Here is a 17,950-nt window from a genome sequence, read left to right as displayed (position 1 = left end):
TCGAGCTTGCTGGATCACAAGGCCAGTCCTGGAATGGGCTTCTTGTCTCTGGCGTCAACGGCATGCTCAACGTTGTTGTGAGCTTGTATTGGTGGGGGTGCAAGGAGCAAAGGCAGGGTCAAGGGCTGTCGGATGATTGGCTGAACGCCGTCAAGGATGCTGAGGGTGTGATGCGTGCAATTCGGGGAGACAGTCGTTGAGGATAGATCGCGAGGGCTGATATCTTTCAATCTTCTTCTTTTTCTTTTGCGTCGCAGTCTTCTTGTGTCGCTTGCTACATGCTTCTTGTGTTGCTTGCTACGTACCTTCACTTCCTCTGTTTCTTCTGCTGTGCTCGTCGAATACTGTAATGCGTAGATAGTCAGTCGTTTACTTTGGGACCTTGATATAATACACGTCGTCTCATTGTTCGATGGTTTTGGGGTGTGTGACTTGAAGAAAGTTAGACATTAATATTGCCAGTGAATCATGATGAGTTAATGCTCGTCTACTTCGCGGTCTCTGTATTGTCTTCATGTGACGTGTGGACTTGGTAAAATTTTGGTCGACAATGATGTCATCATGAACGGCGTATTTCAAGAGTGGCCTTGCCCACAGTCAATATAGTCAAGACAAGTCATTGAACTGAGGATATCAATGAATACTACCTAAAGCATGTCTACTGTTTGCTACATCTGTTATACAAGGCCAAAATATGGGTTCCCCGGGCTAGAACGGGAGACATCGGGTGACAACGGGAAATGCCAGCAAGCAGTCACATCAAGGTAGGGAAGTCCCAAATCAATCAAGCCGGGCGGGCTATCACTAGGTGGACCAGCGGATTGATAGATTGATGCGGCGGATTGATAGATTGATGATATATCACGGAGGCTTCCCTATATGGCAAGGGCCCGTCCAGACCCACCCGCATATCAACTATTATAAAGCCAGGTCCCAGGCTAAACCGGCAAGCTGCAGCTAGGGGCAAGCGCTAGCTTCGACTTTATGAAAGCACTGCCAAAGCTATAGCTTAGGTATTTAGGCTGTATATTACCACTATGGCTCTAGGTACAGCTAGCCCTAGGTGGAAATAACCGTGTAGGCAAGCACCTGTTTAGCTGTACATAGGGCTTTAGCCTAAAACTTACAGCTACGGGTGCGATTTCATGGACTTGGACGAGGTTTCTGATTACGGTGACTTGTTCAATAGCGACCTCCCTGAGCCCGAGCCCGCTACGTTCCGGATCGAAGTACGCGGCAGCGACGCGCTCTGGGCCGAAGAGTTCTATAATCTGGGGGTCATCCAGAGACTGCGGAATGTGGCTGACCTGGTGCTCGTTCTACTGGCCGGCAACAGCGTGGTTCTAGAGATGGGTTCAGTCAACGACGCCCGTCGTGCGATGGGATTCCTGGAAAGAGAAATGGACTGGGTATCCCTGAACTACTTGGATCACGCTAGCTTCGAGGTCATCGCGGGCTTCGTTACCGACACGTACAACCGATTGGAGTCTAGCACGTATCGGGCTCACCGCTTGGAGCGCGAAAAGCGCGGGCTAGAGCAGCCGCCGCCGCCAATGCGTCTTCGGCAGTTGCGGGTCCGAGCTCCTCGCCTGAGTCGGGACCGGTTGCCGGCCCGAGCTCATCGGCTATCTCCGTCCCGGTGCCCGGGCCGGCGCTGCCGGACACAATGGAGGAGGACGCGCCCGCACCAGTCCCCGAGTCGTCGGCAGAAGCTCCAGCGCCTACGCTTACACCTGCTCCTGCGCATACTGGGGTCCCTGGCGAGTCCACGGCCGCGACCCCATCTCACACTCTGTCGCAGAGGATGGGGGTTACGTTGACAGAGAGGATCAGGCCCAGGGCCAAGCGAAACCCGGGAAAGCTTCGGAGGGACGAGAGGCGCCGCGTCGAGAGGGAGATACGTCTGGGTAGGGGAGATCGTCTAGGGCCATTCGCGCTGGGCAACCACGACATAACAATGAATACGGCACCAGCTGCGGAGGCGCAAGGATCCTCTGCCACTACAAGTGCTCTAGCGGAAGATGCCGCCACGCAGTCCGCCCAGGTCACCGCCTTCGCTTTGGGTCCCTACGTCATCTACCTTAACAATCCTCCTCAAGAGAATGACGAGTCCTCCATGTCAAGGGATGCGGATGCCGTGTCCCGGGATCAAGAACCAGAGCCTATGGAAATGGATCCCCCCGCAGCTGTCGCTTCAAGTCTCCTAGCCGAGGAACCGCAGCAATTGACTGCCTCGTTCGCCTCGGGCGGCCACATTCTCGTCAACGGAGTCCAAGTACCGTTGGCTCCTCACGCATGGGCCCCGGCGGTAATAACGGAATGCAATGAGGCGCTCGCTGAGCCGAATGTTGCAGCGATGATGAACCCCAACACCACTACGATAAGGGAAATCGCAGCGTCTTCCCCTTGGGCGGCCTCTGTCCTGGAGCCAGGAGAGATACCAGAGTAGCGCGACTCTTCATCGTGGGGGGCTCTGTGACGCGTCAGTAGCGGACTTACCAACTATACGACTCAGAATCACGCATCAGCAGTATCACATCTATCAGATTAGCAGTATCATCAGTAGTCACAGATCTTGTAACGCAAAGCGTGACCAGTGTCACGTAGCAGCAACTTAACCATCTACTTTTCCTCAGTCTTTCTCGTTCCTTCATCTTCTCGCGGACTCGTCCCGACTGCCCGAGTACGCTCAACTGCTCCCCTCCTGCCGTAGGTCACGGGTCGACAGTTGGGTGGCCATTGGAGGCCAATGGCCATCCGACCCCCCTCTATCGATAACCATCGACTTTCCTCTCTTCTTCAGAAGGCTCTTCGCGACAGCGTCACACTTGGATATTGTCCACGAATTGCGGGGGTACATCGACCAGCTGCGTGCGCTCGTGCCGCCGCACCTGGGGGCCATTGAAGCGGTCGACGGCGGGCCGTGCAAGGACTTCCGCATCCGCACCCCGGTGTTTGGGCCGTTCCCGTCCGTCGCCGAGTTCTGCACCTTCCTGGGCCGCAGCTTCATGGTCAAACGAAAACTTGACGAGTACTGACCTATTTCATTCAATTAGGCGGGTCACGGTCACATCGGATTTTTTGGCCGAAATATTTCGGCGGGTCACAGGTCACAGCTAAGGGCCTGCTCGGTGTCACCGGGATTGATCCCGGACACACTCACAATCAACCCAGATGGCAACACACGCAGATGCCTGTGATTCCGTAGCCAGATGGGCGTTCGGAGGTACGTTGCCAGCCATCTGTCTCGTCACGCTGAGCGCGGGATCAAGGCCAATCCTCCCCTCTTTTCTTCTTACCTCCATGACTGAGCCTTCGACCAAGCAGCGGAAGGAGCGCTGCTCGTGGCGGGACACCGATGACGCGACACTCATCAATACCCTCCGCACGAACAAGGCTGCCTTTCAGACAGACAGCGGCTGGAAACCACAGGTGTGGCCAATCTGCGCAGCGGCCCTCGCCGCATCTCCTGGCGCCACCAAGACAGCCGCCAAGTGCCAAGACCACTACGGGGGGCTCAAGGCACTGTTCAACGAAGCTCGAAAGCTGCGCGGCGCGTCGGGATTCGGGTGGGACGATGGTCTCAAGACTGTTACGGCGACGGATGATGTGTGGACGGATTATATCGTGAATAAGGTGCGTGGCTGTTTCTTCAGCCTTGTGTGTACGCTAATTCCTTTCTAGAAAAATGCCTGGGCCACAAAATGGCAAAAAAAACCATTCCCCCTCTACGACGACATCATGTTCCTTGTCGATGGCATCGTAGCCACCGGCGAAGGCGCGTTTCATGCAGGCACCACCCCAACTCCATCGACAAATGACCCCGTCATCCCTAGCACCAGTACAGGCACCGATGCAGGTTCAAACAACCCATCTGCGCCCGGCACACCATCCTCCCCCTCCCAAACAGTTCCACATACACCCGCGCCGCCTATTCGCATGCCTGCCTACAACGACGCCACCCCATCCTCTCCATTTACCGAGCCAGCATCAAGCCGCAAGCGAGCAGCTTCGTCATCACCGCAGAAGCCTGGCCGAAAGTCGCGAGCGCGCAATGCTGATGCCACAAATAGCATGGCTTCTGCCATGCTCGAGATTGCAGGAGCTCTGAAGGTGAAGGGGAGCCCCGAGATCTTGGCTAGGGCTGTGCAGGTGATGGAGGAGGATGACGAGTTGTCGGATAATGAGAGTGTCGAGGCAATGAAGCTGTTCATGAACAATTCAAAGGCTGCGCAGCTGTACATTGCACCGAAAACAAAGGCCCTACGTACTAAATTTGTCCAAGGCCTTATTGAGAGTACATTGTTCGCACCGTAGAGTACTTGTGTTGTCAATATAGCACTATCTATTCCTCGGGAGCGACCTCTTGAATTTGGATACCTTTTGTAAGCATATATGCCTTGTAATCTGCCCACATATTCTGCGCAATCGCGTCACGCCGGGCTGATGCTCGAGCACGTTCCTCTGGGCTGATTGACCACCCTAGCTCCTCAGCTGAAATAGGCTCTGCTGGATTAGCGATAAGATCTTGCAAGGAGCTTTCTCGCCGTGTCGGGGTGGTGATGGATGAGATACTTGGGGTTTCATTGGTGTCGTTGGGCTCCAAACCATCATCTTCACCATCGTAGACCCGAATAAAATTATGAAGTGCACAGATGGCTGAGATTAGTTGAGCCTGTGTCTCGACCGAGTACTCTGGAGCACCACCCGTAAAGATATTCCAGCGACGTTTGAGAATACCAAATATCCGCTCGACTGCGTTCCGAAGCTGAGCATGACGTAGATTGAATAGCTCCTTGTAGTTCCGAGGGCGCTGGTTGACATTGCCCCATTCCTTGAGGTGGTATCGGATATTCCGGTATGGGGTCATCAAAACGTCGCAGAGCGGAAACCCAGCATCTGCAAGGTAGAACTTGCCCAGTGGAACAGCAAAATCATGCTCGCGCATAATTGAAGATGTGCGAGTCTGATGCACTCCCTTCCCAGCCTGTAAGCACATAGACAAAAATCAGAGCAAAATTGCAGGCTGCCAGAATATTCTGCCCGATAAACCCCTTGCGATTACGATACCGTGGCATTGCGGTAGCAGGTACCCAGGCAGAGAAGTGCGAGCCGTCGATTGCGCCACGGCATTCACGGAAGTATGGGTAGAATTTCCGTGTCGCTTTGACTTCTGGTGGAGTGTTATTTGGTGGCAGATGGATATGCTTTGTGTAGAAAGACCCAGTCAAGCAGTTAAGGATGGTATGGATGGATTTGCTGATAGTTTCCCCACTCCTTTGAAAACGCTCCTGGAGGACACGTGAGCTGCAGCCGATCCGGGCGAAGTAAAGGAATGTTGCAAGCTTCTCCGTGGCCGTGACATGCTTCAATTGGTTAGCCCGGAATGCATTTGGAGTTCGAATAATAGTCGAAGGAAGACGTGCTTGGCCATCCCTAGCTGGCGATAGAACCGGATATCACTGCCAACAAGGAGCTCATCCACCCAGACCTGACCAGTAAGAGCAGAGGTGTTGAGAGGGATGGGATCAGTGAGATTCATGCCAAAAGAGACAGTGAATGCTGCAACCATACACACAAGCGACACCAGCGCAATGTGCCGTTGACGCTGTGCTAGTGCTTTCTTCTTTTGTGCTCTCTGTTGGGCAAGTATAGCCTGTTGCGAGGCATTGGACGCGTCACGGAAGGCTCTGGACGCGTCACGGGAAGGGCCGGAGGGCATGGCGCCGATTCCCAGTCAAAAAACGCGTCGAAACGAGGAGGGAGGACGAGATATGTCTTTTGATCTACCTTAAATACATGACTAATCTTATTTGACGCATCTCTGCCAACCTCCGGCCCCGTTGTCATGCCTGTTGATGGCATGGATACCATACCGAGACTGGCTAGGGCTAGCCGAGCCCGTTGCCAGATTGGCTACGGGATCGATCCCGGTGACACCGAGCAGGCCCTAAATATTTTGGTCCCAAACTGTCCCAATTGGGAAAGTTTTCAGATTTTTGGCGCCTGCGGCGCGCCGAACTTCCTAATCGGGTAATAGGTCACGCGAAATTCGGCCTGCGGCCGAATTGGACATTTCGGCCAAACGGTCACGGGTCACAGGCCCGCTGAATTGATCGAAATGGATCAGTACCCGCAGTACGCCGACGCCGTTCTGCGCTGCGTGGCGCGCACGGAGTCGTACCGGACCGTTTTCACGCACTGCGACATCGCTCCACGCAATATTATGATCAAGGATAAGAAGATTGCCGCGATTGTGGACTGGGAGATGGCGGGCTGGTACCCCGAATATTGGGAGTACACACAGGCGAGGGCTTCAAACCTCCTTTGCCCGCGGGGATTTTGGGAGATGTTTGAGAGGGAGGGGTTTTCGCGGCGGTATCCGGACGAGCTGATGACGGAGCAGTGCATCGTGTCGCACTTTGTCCGGTGCTAGGCGTGGGTGGACCATCTCAACGTCGCAGAGGAGATGGAGTGTTCTCCTTGTCCCTGCGCGTGTAGATTCTCGATACTTGACGCCCTTCTTATTGGTCCCACCAGTTTTTATGGCAAGTGTGCGAGTTCTTGCCAGTGCTGATACACAACTCATGAGAAGACCAGAAACTTCAGAGCAGTGGTTCATAACAGCTTGTTTGTTTGGCGCGGCACGGTTTGGTGCAGTAGTTACTGTAGCAAGTGACATGTCAAAACACTTAAACTAGGCAAAATACTACTGGGGTCAATAGACATATGTAGCCCGGCATTACTGGATGCGGTTCCCGTCCACGTCGCACATGGGGAGCGGCTTGTCCCACGAGGACGCCTGGACGACGCTGTTGGCCAAGTCCAAGCCGACCTGGAACAGCTGCTGCCCGCTGCCCGGCAAGGGCCCGAGTATCCCGTCCGCCACGAGTTTCTGGTAAGAACAAGTCAAGCATTCTTCGATACTAGTATGTGTGCTGAGGGGCCAGACGCACGTCAATCGCGAGCCACACCCAGTTCTTGCAGCGGAAATTGCGATCCCCCTGGACGACGGGAACGCCCCGCAGACTCGCGGCAAGCGCTGCACGGCCACGGTCGGCGGGCTTGCCGAGGAGGAGGGCCGCGACGACGCGCTCGGTGCGCAGGAACACGGCGGGCGTCTCGTAGCGCCAGCGCTCGCCGGTGGGCTCGTCGGGGGATGGCAGGTTCGTGATGTGGTACTGCACACAGTCGCCCACGCTTTTGTGTTCGGGGTCGGGGTCGGGGGCGGGGTCCCAGGCGGCGGGCCGCTTCGGCGCGTGCACGAGCGCGACGTGGTACGTCCCCGGGGTCCCCCGCCGGTAGTACACGATGTAGAGCCGCGGCTTGTTCTGGCTGAACATGGCGGGTGTTGGGGCGGTTTGTGGGCCCGTGTGACCCCTGGCCGGAGCCCGGGAATGATGAGCCATGAGGTAGCACAGCCACGGCATGGCACTCTGTGACCTGCCTGTTCTGAACGCCCAACCCAATGTGCCGATGGTCCCGTCCCAGCGCCCCATCGAGTCGGGCAGGCTCGTCAACATATATCTGGCTGCACGTTGCAAGTTCGGCCGCTGGGCTCTCGGCGGGCGCGAGACCGTCACCCGGATCAGCCGCGGCCGGGCGGTCAAGCGGCCGGCGCAGATGCTGCTCACGGAGGCGCTGAACTTGGACTACGTCGCGCAGCACACCACGATTCCGGTCCCGCGCGTGCACCGCATGATAAAGGATAAGCACGGCAAGCTGTGTATGGTGATGGACTACATCGAGGGCCAAGAGCTGGAGCAAATCTGGGGCCAACTCTCGGAGGAAGAACGCTTGAATATTGTGCACGAATTGCGCGGGTACATCGACCAGCTACGGGCACTTGTGCCTCCACACCCGGGTTCGGTCGAAGCAGTCGACGGCGGGCCATGCAAGGACTTCCGTATTTACCGTCCAGTTTTCGGGCCGTTCGCGTCCGTCGCCGAGTTCTGCACCTTCGTGGGCCGCGACTTCATGGTCGAGCGAAAACTCGACGAGTACCCGCAATACGCCGACGCCGTTTTACGTTGTGTTGGAAGGACGGAGTCGTACCGCACCGTGTTCACGCACTGCGACCTCGCCCCGCGCAACATTATCATAAAGGACAAGAAGATCGCTGCGATCGTCGACTGGGAAATGGCTGGCTGGTACCCCGAGTATTGGGAGTACACCCAGGCAGAGGCGTCGAATTCCTACTGTCGCCCCTGGGGATTTTGGGAGGTGTTTGAGAAGGAGGGCTTTTCGCGGCGGTATCCAGACGAGCTGATGACGGAGCTGTGTATCGCGTCGGAGTTTACCCGGTGTTGATCTCAGCTAGGTACTCATGTTGCTGGTAGATGCAGCTAGAACTTGAACGCGTTGTACAATTAATGAGAGTTACTGATACCGAGAACTTCGCCACCGTGACTGGCACCGCCTCTGTAAAAAATATTGTCCAGTTAGTGGTACTAGTAAGCTGTGCAGCGCGCGCCTCCGTCCCCGTAAGTACCCCACAGAAGATACACATAAGTAAGTAAGTACTTACTCGTCGCGCATGCACACATCAACAGTCATTTAAATATTGTCCAAGTTCAGAGCACCTGCACCTCCTAGTAGAGGGCATTGAACCTTGTGTTCAATAAACACTTCCACGCCGGTGTCCCGCCCCATTGGGTGATGCTTCCGCTGAACAGCACCGTGCCGGCCTAGCCCCGATAGCAGCCCCCCGTGTCACTGTCCATCCTCCGCATCCCGTGGCTCTGCTGCGCCAGCACCCCCCGCCACCGCCGCCCGCAGTCCAGAGGCCCGACATGGAACTTCGACCGCTTCGTCGTCCGCGCGATTGGTCACGAAAATCGTGTCCGGCGCAAAGGGGCCGTGGTGGGATCCGCGGTATGCGCGTGCCGAAGGCCTTCGAAGTACACTGGCACTGCAATCGGCGCAAGCAACATGAGCATGGCGTGTCCGCCGCGGCGTTACCAAGTGTGACGGGACGCGTTGCTGACTAATTATAAGGCCAGCGTACTTAAGTACTTGAACCAACTCGGCGTGGGGGTTCTCTGCTGACGGACGCAAACAAGTCATGATTCATAGCCCAGCTACCTACTTGACATGAGAAAAGTCGATATCAAAACAATGGCTAACTAGTGTCGGCAGAGTCATGACCGGATGGTGCGGATTCTGGCCACTTTGGTAGGGGTTGTGCATCCATAGCAATAGCTTTTGCTTCCATCTTGTTGCCCCACAGAAGATACTCGTACTCGTCGCGTGAGCAGCCTTTGATCAAGCTGGCAGGATCGATATATCCGCGTCCACAATCATATAATGTGAGTTCCGCACTCATGTCTTCTTTCGACACACCTGAGACTTTAAGACCGGGGTAAACGGGGAGGGCATTGGGGAAGAGCGCGACACGCTGGGCGACGAGGACGGCCGCATTGGAGTACGAGGGGTGGGCGGCAAGGTAATCGTCACGCCACTTCATCGCTTCTCCGATGGGCGTTTCCGGCGGCTCAGATGGATATTGTAGGCCCCGGGGTGTGAAATCAAGAAGATGTGCAATATTCTCGAGCTCGGGACAGCCGAAAGAGAAGGTCGGGGTCTGCATAAGAAGCCGGAACGCGTCTCTGCCGAGCGGGACAAGGGGGAGTCTGCGTTTACAATTGTGTCGCCTTGCATGAGAAAAGTCGACAATGTAACAGCGCGCTTCGCCGTTCTTGGCCATCTCTTTTGTCACGGCGGGATCTTCGACGTCGAGGATAATATGGCACAAGTCTTCGGAGCTGCCCATGCGGCCAGTAATCTTCACACCCAAGTCGTGCAGCATCTCACAGACGCGGCCGATGAGCAAGCTGTTGGTTGGGAGTTAGTTTCAAGTCCAATGATCCAGGACACGCACACGTACTTGTTAGCCTTAGTATTCAGTTCAGTTCTCAACAAAGACTTCCACGGTGTCCCACACCACTGAGTAAGACTGAACAACACAGTGCCCGCCCAATCACCCGTCTCCATTACCCACATCCCATAGTTCTGTGGCACTAGCAGCCCCGCCACTGTCTGCAAATGCTTGATATGGAACTTGGCATCGTCGACGAGGGCTTGTATAAACCGCTGGTTCCATGTCGGGTCGCCTTCCTGCATCACCGTGTCCGCATGGAAGATAAACCTCAAACAGAAGCGCTGGCCATTCGGTGCGGTCGCCCGCGCAAACTGCACGCGTTTGTCCTCCCTCAAGCCCCACCGACGCGCGTCCGCAAGCGGTATAGATATTCTGTTGTTGCCCGAATAGCTGTTGATGAAGATGGAGTCTGACGCAATGCTGAGTGTGTGAGCGGCGGGCGGCAGCGGCGAAAAGGGACCCCTGACGCCAGGGATTCTCCACATCCTTGCGCTGAACACCCGGAAAGGCGGGTCGGAGCTGTGCACAGATCCGGAGGGCGGGCTCTCGAACTGCACTTCGATTGGTGTGTGGGACATGGGAGAGGGAACATGAGGGCGTGATGTGACGAAACGTGTCGCTGTCATTGGGCCGACTCGCTGACCATTATTTTGGTCTCTCAGACCAAAAGCACGGTCTGACTGCCGGAAACAACACTGACGCACTACTGTGATAAGTCCCAACCACCCATGTCGCGCTCGCCGATCGAGCTTCGCTTCGAGGGCTCCCAAACGTCAACATTCTCCGCGCGAATGTGGAGAATACCTGGCGTCGATGGCCCCTTTACAGCCTTGCACACCACTGAACATGCTTTCACCATTGCGCCGAACTCCGTGTTCATCAACAACTATGCGGGCTACCACAGGACAGTAATGAAGCTGGACGAGGCGAAAAGATGGGGACTTGTGGAGGATTCGCGCCTCGTCTTTGCGCGCGCAAGAGCGTCAAATGGCCAACTGTTCTGCCTAAGGTTCATTTTCCATGCGGACCGGGTGGCGCGCAAAGGGGACCCGACGCGGAATCAGCGATTCATACGTGCGCTCATTGACGACGCCAAGTTTTATCTCGAAAATCTTCAAACGGTGGCGGGGGTACTTGTGCCACAGAACTACGGCATGTGGGTTATGGACACGGGCGACTGGGCGGGGAAAGTGCTATTCAGCCTCACGGAATGGTGCGGCATTCCCTGGAAGACTCTCATTGGAACCAAACTCGATACGAGGGCTAATCGGTACTTGGCCTGTTGCTTCACCTTGATCTGCGTATTTACCGGTTCCCCAGACAGCTCGTGGCAAGGACTTTGGAAATGTTCCACGACCTCGGCGTCAAGATCAACGGCAAACGTCATCTGGGAAGTGATGAAGATTTCACGCATATCCTCCTCGACATAGACGACCCCCACCCAACGTCCGAAATGGCAGCATCCGGCCAGGCGCGCTGCTTCATTGCTGACTTTGCACACGCAAAGCGACACAAATGCAGGCGCACTCTGCCACTCGTCTCTCTCGGCAACGACGCATTCAATCTCCTCGTATCCTCGTTGAGGCTCAATATGTGTTGCCGTGAGCTGGAGAACGCCGCGTTCCTACTGGGGTTGATGCCCGCTCGCCCATATAAAACTGATCCACCAGAAACACCAATCGAGGAAGCAATAAAATGGCACGCTGATTATTCTGCGGCACACCCCTCGTACCCTAATTCGGTCGTCCTCATTGCGCAACGTGCCGCGCTCTTCCCCAGCTCCCTGCCACTCTACCCTGGGCTCGAGGTTTCTGGTCCATCGAAAGAGAATGTAGATGTCAAGCTCACGTTATACGATCGGAGTCAGGGTTTTATCAATCCTACTAGATTCCTCAAATGTTTTTCGCGTGAAGACTATGAGTATCATTTATGGGGAGACAAGATGGAAGTGAAGCCTGTTGCCCTAAATGCACAACCTCCGAGAGAGTTGTTAGAATCAGCTGACGATGATAGTGACTCAGACAGTACTAGCAGTCGGAGCGACTCAGACTATTGAGCTGTTTTGCTTTTGCGCAATGTATTTTCGTCGTAATTTGGTCGACGCTACTAGAGCATGGATTCGTGTCTGTAACAGGCCAAGCAATTATATATTGAGCAATGTGCAAATGAACACAACAGTAACTTAGTAATCCGGGTCACTTATGATCCCGTCAGACGATTCCGACAACCTTTGTCGAGGGTATTCACTATTCAACGCCACAGGCTTCGCTTCCATCTTGTCACCCCACAAAAGATACTCATATTCATCGCGCGAGCAATGCTTGATCAGGTCGGCAGGATGAATGAATCCTCGTCCACGATCGAATAATGTGATCTCTTCGTGAACGTTCTCTTTCGAGACACCCGAGACTTCGAGACTGGGATAGACAGGGAGGGCGTTGGGAAAAAGGGTGACACGTTGAGCAACAAGGACGGCCGCGTTGGAGTATGAAGGATGGGCAGCAAAGTAGTCGTCATGCCACTTTATCGCCTCTTTGATAGGCGTTTCTGGCGGCTCAAATGCATATTGCAGGCCAGCGATGGGCATGAGCTCGAGCAGATAGGCCAGGTTCTTGAGCTCACGGCAACCAAAGTTTAATTCAAGTGTCTGCATAAGAAGCTTGAATGCGCCGTTGCCAAGGGGGACAAGTGGTAGAGAGCGTTTACATTTGTGCTGCGTTGCCCGAGAGAAATCCACGACATAACAGCGCGCTTGGCCTGCTTCTGCCATCTCCTCAGTCAAGTTTGGGTCATCGAGGTCGAGGATAATGTGGCACAAGTCTACGGCGTTGCCCATGACACCATTGATCTTCACGCCCAAGTCGTGCAGCGCCTCACACGTACGCGCAATGAGGAGCCTAGTCGGTGGGTAAATACTGTGGCCAATTTCGAGGCACAGACTCGCACCTATTCGCCCGAGTATCTAGCCTAGTTCCCACTAACGATTGCCATGGCGTTCCGCACCATTGAGTAAGACTGAAAAGCACAGTACCCGCCCAGTTGCCCGTGTGCATCTTCCACATCCCGTAGTTCCTTGGGACCAACAGCCCCTCCACCGTCTGGAGGTGTTTGACATGGAATGCAGTATCGTTAATGAGAGCCTGTATGAACCGTCTATTCCTAGTTGGGTCGTGTTTCGGCGCCACTTTCTCTGCATTGAAAATGAACCTCAAGCAGAACCGCTGTTCGTCTGATGTTGTCGCTTGCGCAATTTGCACGCGTTGATCTTCGACCAGTCCCCACCGGCGCGCGTTGTCCAGCGGTATCGATACTCTCCTGTCGCCCGCGTAGTTGTTGATAAACATTGAATTTGCCGCAATGTCGAGAATCCTTGCGGTGGGTTGCAACGGCGCAAATGGCCCAGTTTGACACCAGGGATGTCCCACATCCGCGCAGTAAAGGTTTGGGACCCCTCAAACCGGATTTCGATTGGCAAGAGCGACATACTTGGTTGAGAACAAGCTGTGACGTACACATGTACAATACCGCAAGGCTTAGACATGAGGAGATGGGACGGTCGGTGTTCTTCGGTGGTTTAGTCACCGGCCAGGTCGCCGATGCAACGATTTCGCAGCTGGTCGCTTTTTTGTCCATCATCGAGTAGTCTTTGCACAAAGACAGGCTTGCTGCAGTCCTGTAGCGCGGTCAGCAAAAGATCTGAATCGTATAAAAGGCCAGTGCGACCTTTTTCAAAGACATGCACATCGCTAACGCAGGTCACAAAGCTCTCGTACAGTTTGAGAATGAGGCATATGGTTCAATTTATGTCCCCACCGACGCTCCTGCTCGGGACATGCTCGCAAACTGCGTAGACATGGAGGAAGGAGGAAGAGCGTCATAATGGCGTAACCGTGACTTGTGTGACGAGACGTGTTGCTGACTAAGGATTATATGAATATCCAAGTTCAAATTCTAAATTGTAATCTACTTGACATTGGACAAGTTACAGTAACACGGAAGCGGAACAGCAACTTGAAAATCTTGGTCGCTCGTGCTGTCATGGAGAAATCCAGTAGCCTTTGCCCAAATCCGACTTCAAGTTCGAAATTGAACTCACTCGCTCCACTCACTAGTATCATCATCCGAGTCATTGTCAGTGGGTTCAGGCCACCTTTGCGGAAGTTGTGCATCCAATGCAGCAGGCTTCACCTCCAACTGGTCGCCGAACAGAAAATACTCGTATTCTTCGCTTGAGCAAGACCTGAGGAATCTGGCAGGATTGATGAAACCCTGTCCGCGATCGTAGAGGGTGAGCTCAGCATGGACGTTTTCCTTCGACGGGCCAGAAACCTTGAGCCCGGGGTAGACCGGGAAGGACCTGGGGAAGAGTGCGGCACGTTGCGCGATGAGGATGACAGAGTTTGGATACGACGGGTGTGCAGCTGAATAATCGGCATGCCACTTTATTGCCTCTTCGATGGGTGTTTCTGGGGAATCGGTTTTATATGGCGGAGCGGGCATTAAGCGGAGTAGAAAAGCAATGCTTTCCAGCTCGCGGCAACGAATGTCGAGCTTCAACGAGGATACGAGAAGAACAAACGCGTCGTTGCCGAGGGGAACGAGAGGCAATGTGCGCCGGCATTTGTGTCGCTTTGCACGTGCGAAGTCAACGATAAAACAGCGAGCCTGGCCGGATGCTGCCATTTCGTGTGTGAGGTTGGGGTCGTCGAGGTCAAGGAGGACATGTGTGAAGCCAGTGATGTTCCCCATTTTGCATTTGCCATTAATTTTGACGCCAAGGTCGTGGAACATCTCGAAAGTTCGTGCGATGAGTTGTCTGTGGATTGAATAAACATGATGCCAGAGTCAAGCAGCCGCAGGAGCACCGGTTCGCTTTAGTATCGAGTTTGGTCCCCATTAAAGTCTTCCAGGGAGTCCCGCACCACTCCGTGAGGCTGAACAGCACTTTCCCCGCCCAGTCGCCCGTTTCCATCACCCACATCCCGTAGTTTTGTGGCACCAGCACCCCCGCCACCATCCGAAGATTCTTCACGTAGAACTTGGTGTCATCGATGAGCGCCTGAATGAACCGCATATTCCCCGTTGGATCCCCCTTGCGCGCCACGCGGTCCGCATGGAAGATAAACCTTAGGCAGAACCGCTGACCATTTGACGCCCTTGCGCGCGCAAATACGAGCCGCGAATCCTCCACGAGTCCCCATTGTTTCGCCTCGTCAAGCTTCACCACTGTCCTATTGTCGACCGTGTAGTTGTTGATAAACACAGAGTTTGTTGCAATGGTAAGAACATGTTCGGCGGTTGGCAGGGGCGCAAAAGGGCCATTGACACCACGAATGCCCTGCATCCGCGCAGAAAAAGTTTGAGAGCCCTCGAAGCAAAGTTGGATTGGCGAGAGGGACATCGGTTTGGGAGTCCAACACAAGCGGTAGCCGTCATGTGACTTGTGAGGCCTCAAGCTCACGCTCAATAAAGCAGTCGCGTCGCACTATCATATGTAATGATTATGTAGGACTAACTCAGACTAACTCGATAGCAAGCCCGTTCAAGGTATCATTGTACTGTACTTATTCGGAGCAAAGTTATTTCTGACCTGACAGGACATTTTGAAAACAAAAGGAATCACCGAACCATCGACTGTTCTTGTGCTTTCAATGTGGGTATAGTTGCTTGAGTTATTGAGAGCTGTACAGAAGATCGCACAAGTGGAATATATCAATGCTTTTCATCGCGCTCCGCCGCAGCCTCCATCTCCTCCGTCGGGAACTTTGCAAATGCATCCTTCAATTTATCCACCGGGGCCATCATAAACCCAACCAATGTCTCGAACGGCGGTTTATTCGGAATTCCCGGATGACCCCTTGCACAAAGGTATCAGCCAAGACGCTAGAAATTCGCGCAACACTGACCGTGTCGGGACGAACTTCTTAGTGCGCATGAAATCCGTCGCCGCATTCTTGCTGATGCCCTCCTCGCGGTAGTCGAGCTTGGGCTCGAGCAGCGGCAGGTCCTTCGTCTCCTCGTCGTTGTTGTGATGTCTGAGGCCGACCATCATCGGGTCAATGACTTGGTCGTATGCAGTTGTCCCCGGCGTCAGCGATTCGAGTTTGGACAGACTTTCTTTTACCCGCTGATAGATTTTAGGAAAAATAACGATAGAAGAAGGAAAAACGCACCTGGTGCTCTGCGCGGTCATGGTCTGCCAACCGTTTTCCCTCGTCGCCAAGCAGCTCCTCCATAAGCGGGTAGACGACAATCTCCTCCGCGACTGCGTGCCGGGCAATCTCCCACGTGAGCTGCCGTGCCCAGCGTGCTTGAGCGTCGAGGTCGCCTGCGGATTTTTGGTAGTTTTCGTAGTACTCGTACATCTGGGTACAGTATCTTGTTCAGATGATACAAAATCATCAGATTTGTTTACACACCTCCTGGTGGTCCTCTCGTATCGCATGCGTCAAAGTTTGGATCTTTCGTGCAACCATGGTTGTTGTTCTCGTTGGTGTGTGGAGTCTCAAGAGACGGAGCATGTCTTCGTACTTATACTGCACCAAGAGCCCATATATACTGACCATTCGATGACCTCATTAGCCACCCTTGGAGTCGATCGTTCTTGGTGCATCATCGTAATATCCGAAAATAGTTTACGGGGTTTCCGACTTTTGCAGTGAGATAGTCAGTAAACCCTTCGAGATAAAAAAGAATCGACACACACACTCTTCCAGCCTGAGAAACGCGACCCGCAATTCCTGACTTTACTCACAAAACTCTCGTACCACTTGACGATGCCGATGGACATACTTTGCCGACGCTCTCGCTCGCCAATCTGAAAACATAGTTGAAGAGCTGAGTATACTGACAATTCGATGATGAGATCGCCTTTTGGTGCATCATGTAATATCCGAAAATAGTTTTGCGTACAAGTACAGGAAACAGGTTTCTGCAGCAATGTAGTCAGTAAATAATAGAGGCTAAAAAAATTGGACACGCACATTCTTCCACCCGCTCCAGAAACCCGGCCCCGCCATTCCTGAGTTTCCCCACAAAACTCTCATACCATTTGACAATCAGGCCCATGGGCACACTGACATCTCCCCCGACACTCCCACCCGTAAATCCAGAAATGTAGTTGAAGAGATGCTTCACAACGCGCTCTGCTAGCCGCGCCGGGTCCAGCAACGGGGACGCCGCCACCAGCGTTGTCGATGTGGCTTCCGCTGTCGAGTGCAGCGCAGCAATCTGTGCCGCAATGTCACCCAGTGGTTCAATCGCGAGACCCAGCACCGCCGTCACGTCCTCCTGCATCGACATCTGCTGTTGAGACGACGCGGAGAACGCCGAATGCGCTGCGCTTGAGCCTCGTTGTGGCGAGTACGTCCCCTTTAGTCGGAATATCGCGGACGGCTTTTCGTTAGATAGCCTGATGACAAGTTAGCGTTGAGCAGCAAGACAAGAGGTCCACTCACATGCCCAGCAACTGGAACCCCTTTCCCGGCCAAAAAAAGTGCACAGTGCATCCATATCCTTCCGGGAAGGGCACTATATCCCTCCAGGGTACGCGTCAGCGCCAACAACGCGCCAATCCAAGTCAACACACACCTGTGCCCAGAAGGAACACGCAGACGTGGTTTATCGAGCTCGCAGCAGGCAGCTCAAACATCGCGTGTGTCTCGTCGATTTGCTGCAGATTCGTCTGGAGAAGCCGCCCGGCGACGCAGCAGCCAAACATCGTGGTGGTGGACGGAGATCAGTGCAACCATTGCCTTTTTCAATCGACGTCACCGAAGTCACTGGAATCATGTCGAACGCTCACGAAAGCAAAAAGATTCCATCGACGAACTACAGCAAATATAACTCTCCCTCAAGCAGTTGACGAAGACTCTCGTACGGATAAGATATGAAAATCTTAACTAACAACTAACTGTGAATGTTCGTCTATGCTTGTTTTGGGGGCAGACTCGAGCGACTGAATGGCCACTGGACTCAAATGCTGCAATATTGTTCGCCCGGTGAGCTTGTCAATAAACTGGGAAGAGGCCCTCCGTCTTGTGCAAGCGAAACCGTCACATCACAGCTTCA

At 54.1% G+C, this 17,950-nt stretch overlaps 8 protein-coding genes across 8 annotated transcripts; 2 read left to right on the top strand and 6 right to left on the bottom strand.

Moving 5' to 3' along the window:
- Nucleotides 1-6,742: 6,742 nt before the first annotated feature.
- On the bottom strand, nt 6,743-7,394 carry MIND_01172400 (NADH dehydrogenase; the record flags this gene model as incomplete). The annotated part of the gene is made up of 2 exons (XM_037368243.1): nt 6,957-7,394; nt 6,743-6,895 (listed from the first exon to the last, which is right to left on the bottom strand). Exons 1-2 carry the CDS (start codon nt 7,341-7,343, stop codon nt 6,743-6,745), a joined length of 540 nt encoding a protein of 179 aa, XP_037215169.1. The 5' UTR covers nt 7,344-7,394.
- A 34-nt stretch (nt 7,395-7,428) lies between these two features.
- Nucleotides 7,429-8,310, top strand: MIND_01172300 (Kinase-like protein; the record flags this gene model as incomplete). Its single annotated transcript, XM_037368242.1, has 1 exon — nt 7,429-8,310. The coding sequence occupies one exon, from the start codon at nt 7,429-7,431 to the stop codon at nt 8,308-8,310; it is 882 nt and encodes a 293-aa protein (XP_037215168.1).
- Nucleotides 8,311-9,121: 811 nt separating this feature from the next.
- MIND_01172200 (uncharacterized protein) lies at nt 9,122-10,470 on the bottom strand (the record flags this gene model as incomplete). The annotated part of the gene is made up of 2 exons (XM_037368241.1): nt 9,887-10,470; nt 9,122-9,833 (listed from the first exon to the last, which is right to left on the bottom strand). The coding sequence occupies exons 1-2, from the start codon at nt 10,456-10,458 to the stop codon at nt 9,122-9,124; spliced, it is 1,284 nt and encodes a 427-aa protein (XP_037215167.1). The 5' UTR covers nt 10,459-10,470.
- A 138-nt stretch (nt 10,471-10,608) lies between these two features.
- MIND_01172100 (uncharacterized protein) lies at nt 10,609-11,936 on the top strand (the record flags this gene model as incomplete). Its single annotated transcript, XM_037368240.1, has 2 exons — nt 10,609-11,150; nt 11,201-11,936. The coding sequence occupies 2 exons, from the start codon at nt 10,609-10,611 to the stop codon at nt 11,934-11,936; spliced, it is 1,278 nt and encodes a 425-aa protein (XP_037215166.1).
- Nucleotides 11,937-12,062: 126 nt separating this feature from the next.
- Nucleotides 12,063-13,224, bottom strand: MIND_01172000 (uncharacterized protein; the record flags this gene model as incomplete). Its single annotated transcript, XM_037368239.1, has 2 exons — nt 12,063-12,777; nt 12,827-13,224. 2 exons carry the CDS (start codon nt 13,222-13,224, stop codon nt 12,063-12,065), a joined length of 1,113 nt encoding a protein of 370 aa, XP_037215165.1.
- A 748-nt stretch (nt 13,225-13,972) lies between these two features.
- On the bottom strand, nt 13,973-15,281 carry MIND_01171900 (uncharacterized protein; the record flags this gene model as incomplete). The annotated part of the gene is made up of 2 exons (XM_037368238.1): nt 13,973-14,696; nt 14,746-15,281. The coding sequence occupies 2 exons, from the start codon at nt 15,279-15,281 to the stop codon at nt 13,973-13,975; spliced, it is 1,260 nt and encodes a 419-aa protein (XP_037215164.1).
- A 311-nt stretch (nt 15,282-15,592) lies between these two features.
- On the bottom strand, nt 15,593-16,398 carry MIND_01171800 (uncharacterized protein; the record flags this gene model as incomplete). The annotated part of the gene is made up of 4 exons (XM_037368237.1): nt 16,300-16,398; nt 16,054-16,245; nt 15,787-16,007; nt 15,593-15,737 (listed from the first exon to the last, which is right to left on the bottom strand). Exons 1-4 carry the CDS (start codon nt 16,354-16,356, stop codon nt 15,593-15,595), a joined length of 615 nt encoding a protein of 204 aa, XP_037215163.1. The 5' UTR covers nt 16,357-16,398.
- A 232-nt stretch (nt 16,399-16,630) lies between these two features.
- Nucleotides 16,631-17,600, bottom strand: MIND_01171700 (uncharacterized protein; the record flags this gene model as incomplete). Its single annotated transcript, XM_037368236.1, has 4 exons — nt 16,631-16,811; nt 16,860-17,291; nt 17,338-17,410; nt 17,471-17,600. The coding sequence occupies 4 exons, from the start codon at nt 17,598-17,600 to the stop codon at nt 16,631-16,633; spliced, it is 816 nt and encodes a 271-aa protein (XP_037215162.1).
- Nucleotides 17,601-17,950: the final 350 nt, after the last annotated feature.

This window comes from Mycena indigotica (assembly GCF_014461135.1).
Source record: "Mycena indigotica strain 171206Taipei chromosome Unknown Mind.scaff0011, whole genome shotgun sequence".
Classification (NCBI taxonomy): Eukaryota; Fungi; Basidiomycota; class Agaricomycetes; order Agaricales; family Mycenaceae; genus Mycena; species Mycena indigotica.
This window is presented reverse-complemented; position numbering and strand designations above follow the sequence as displayed.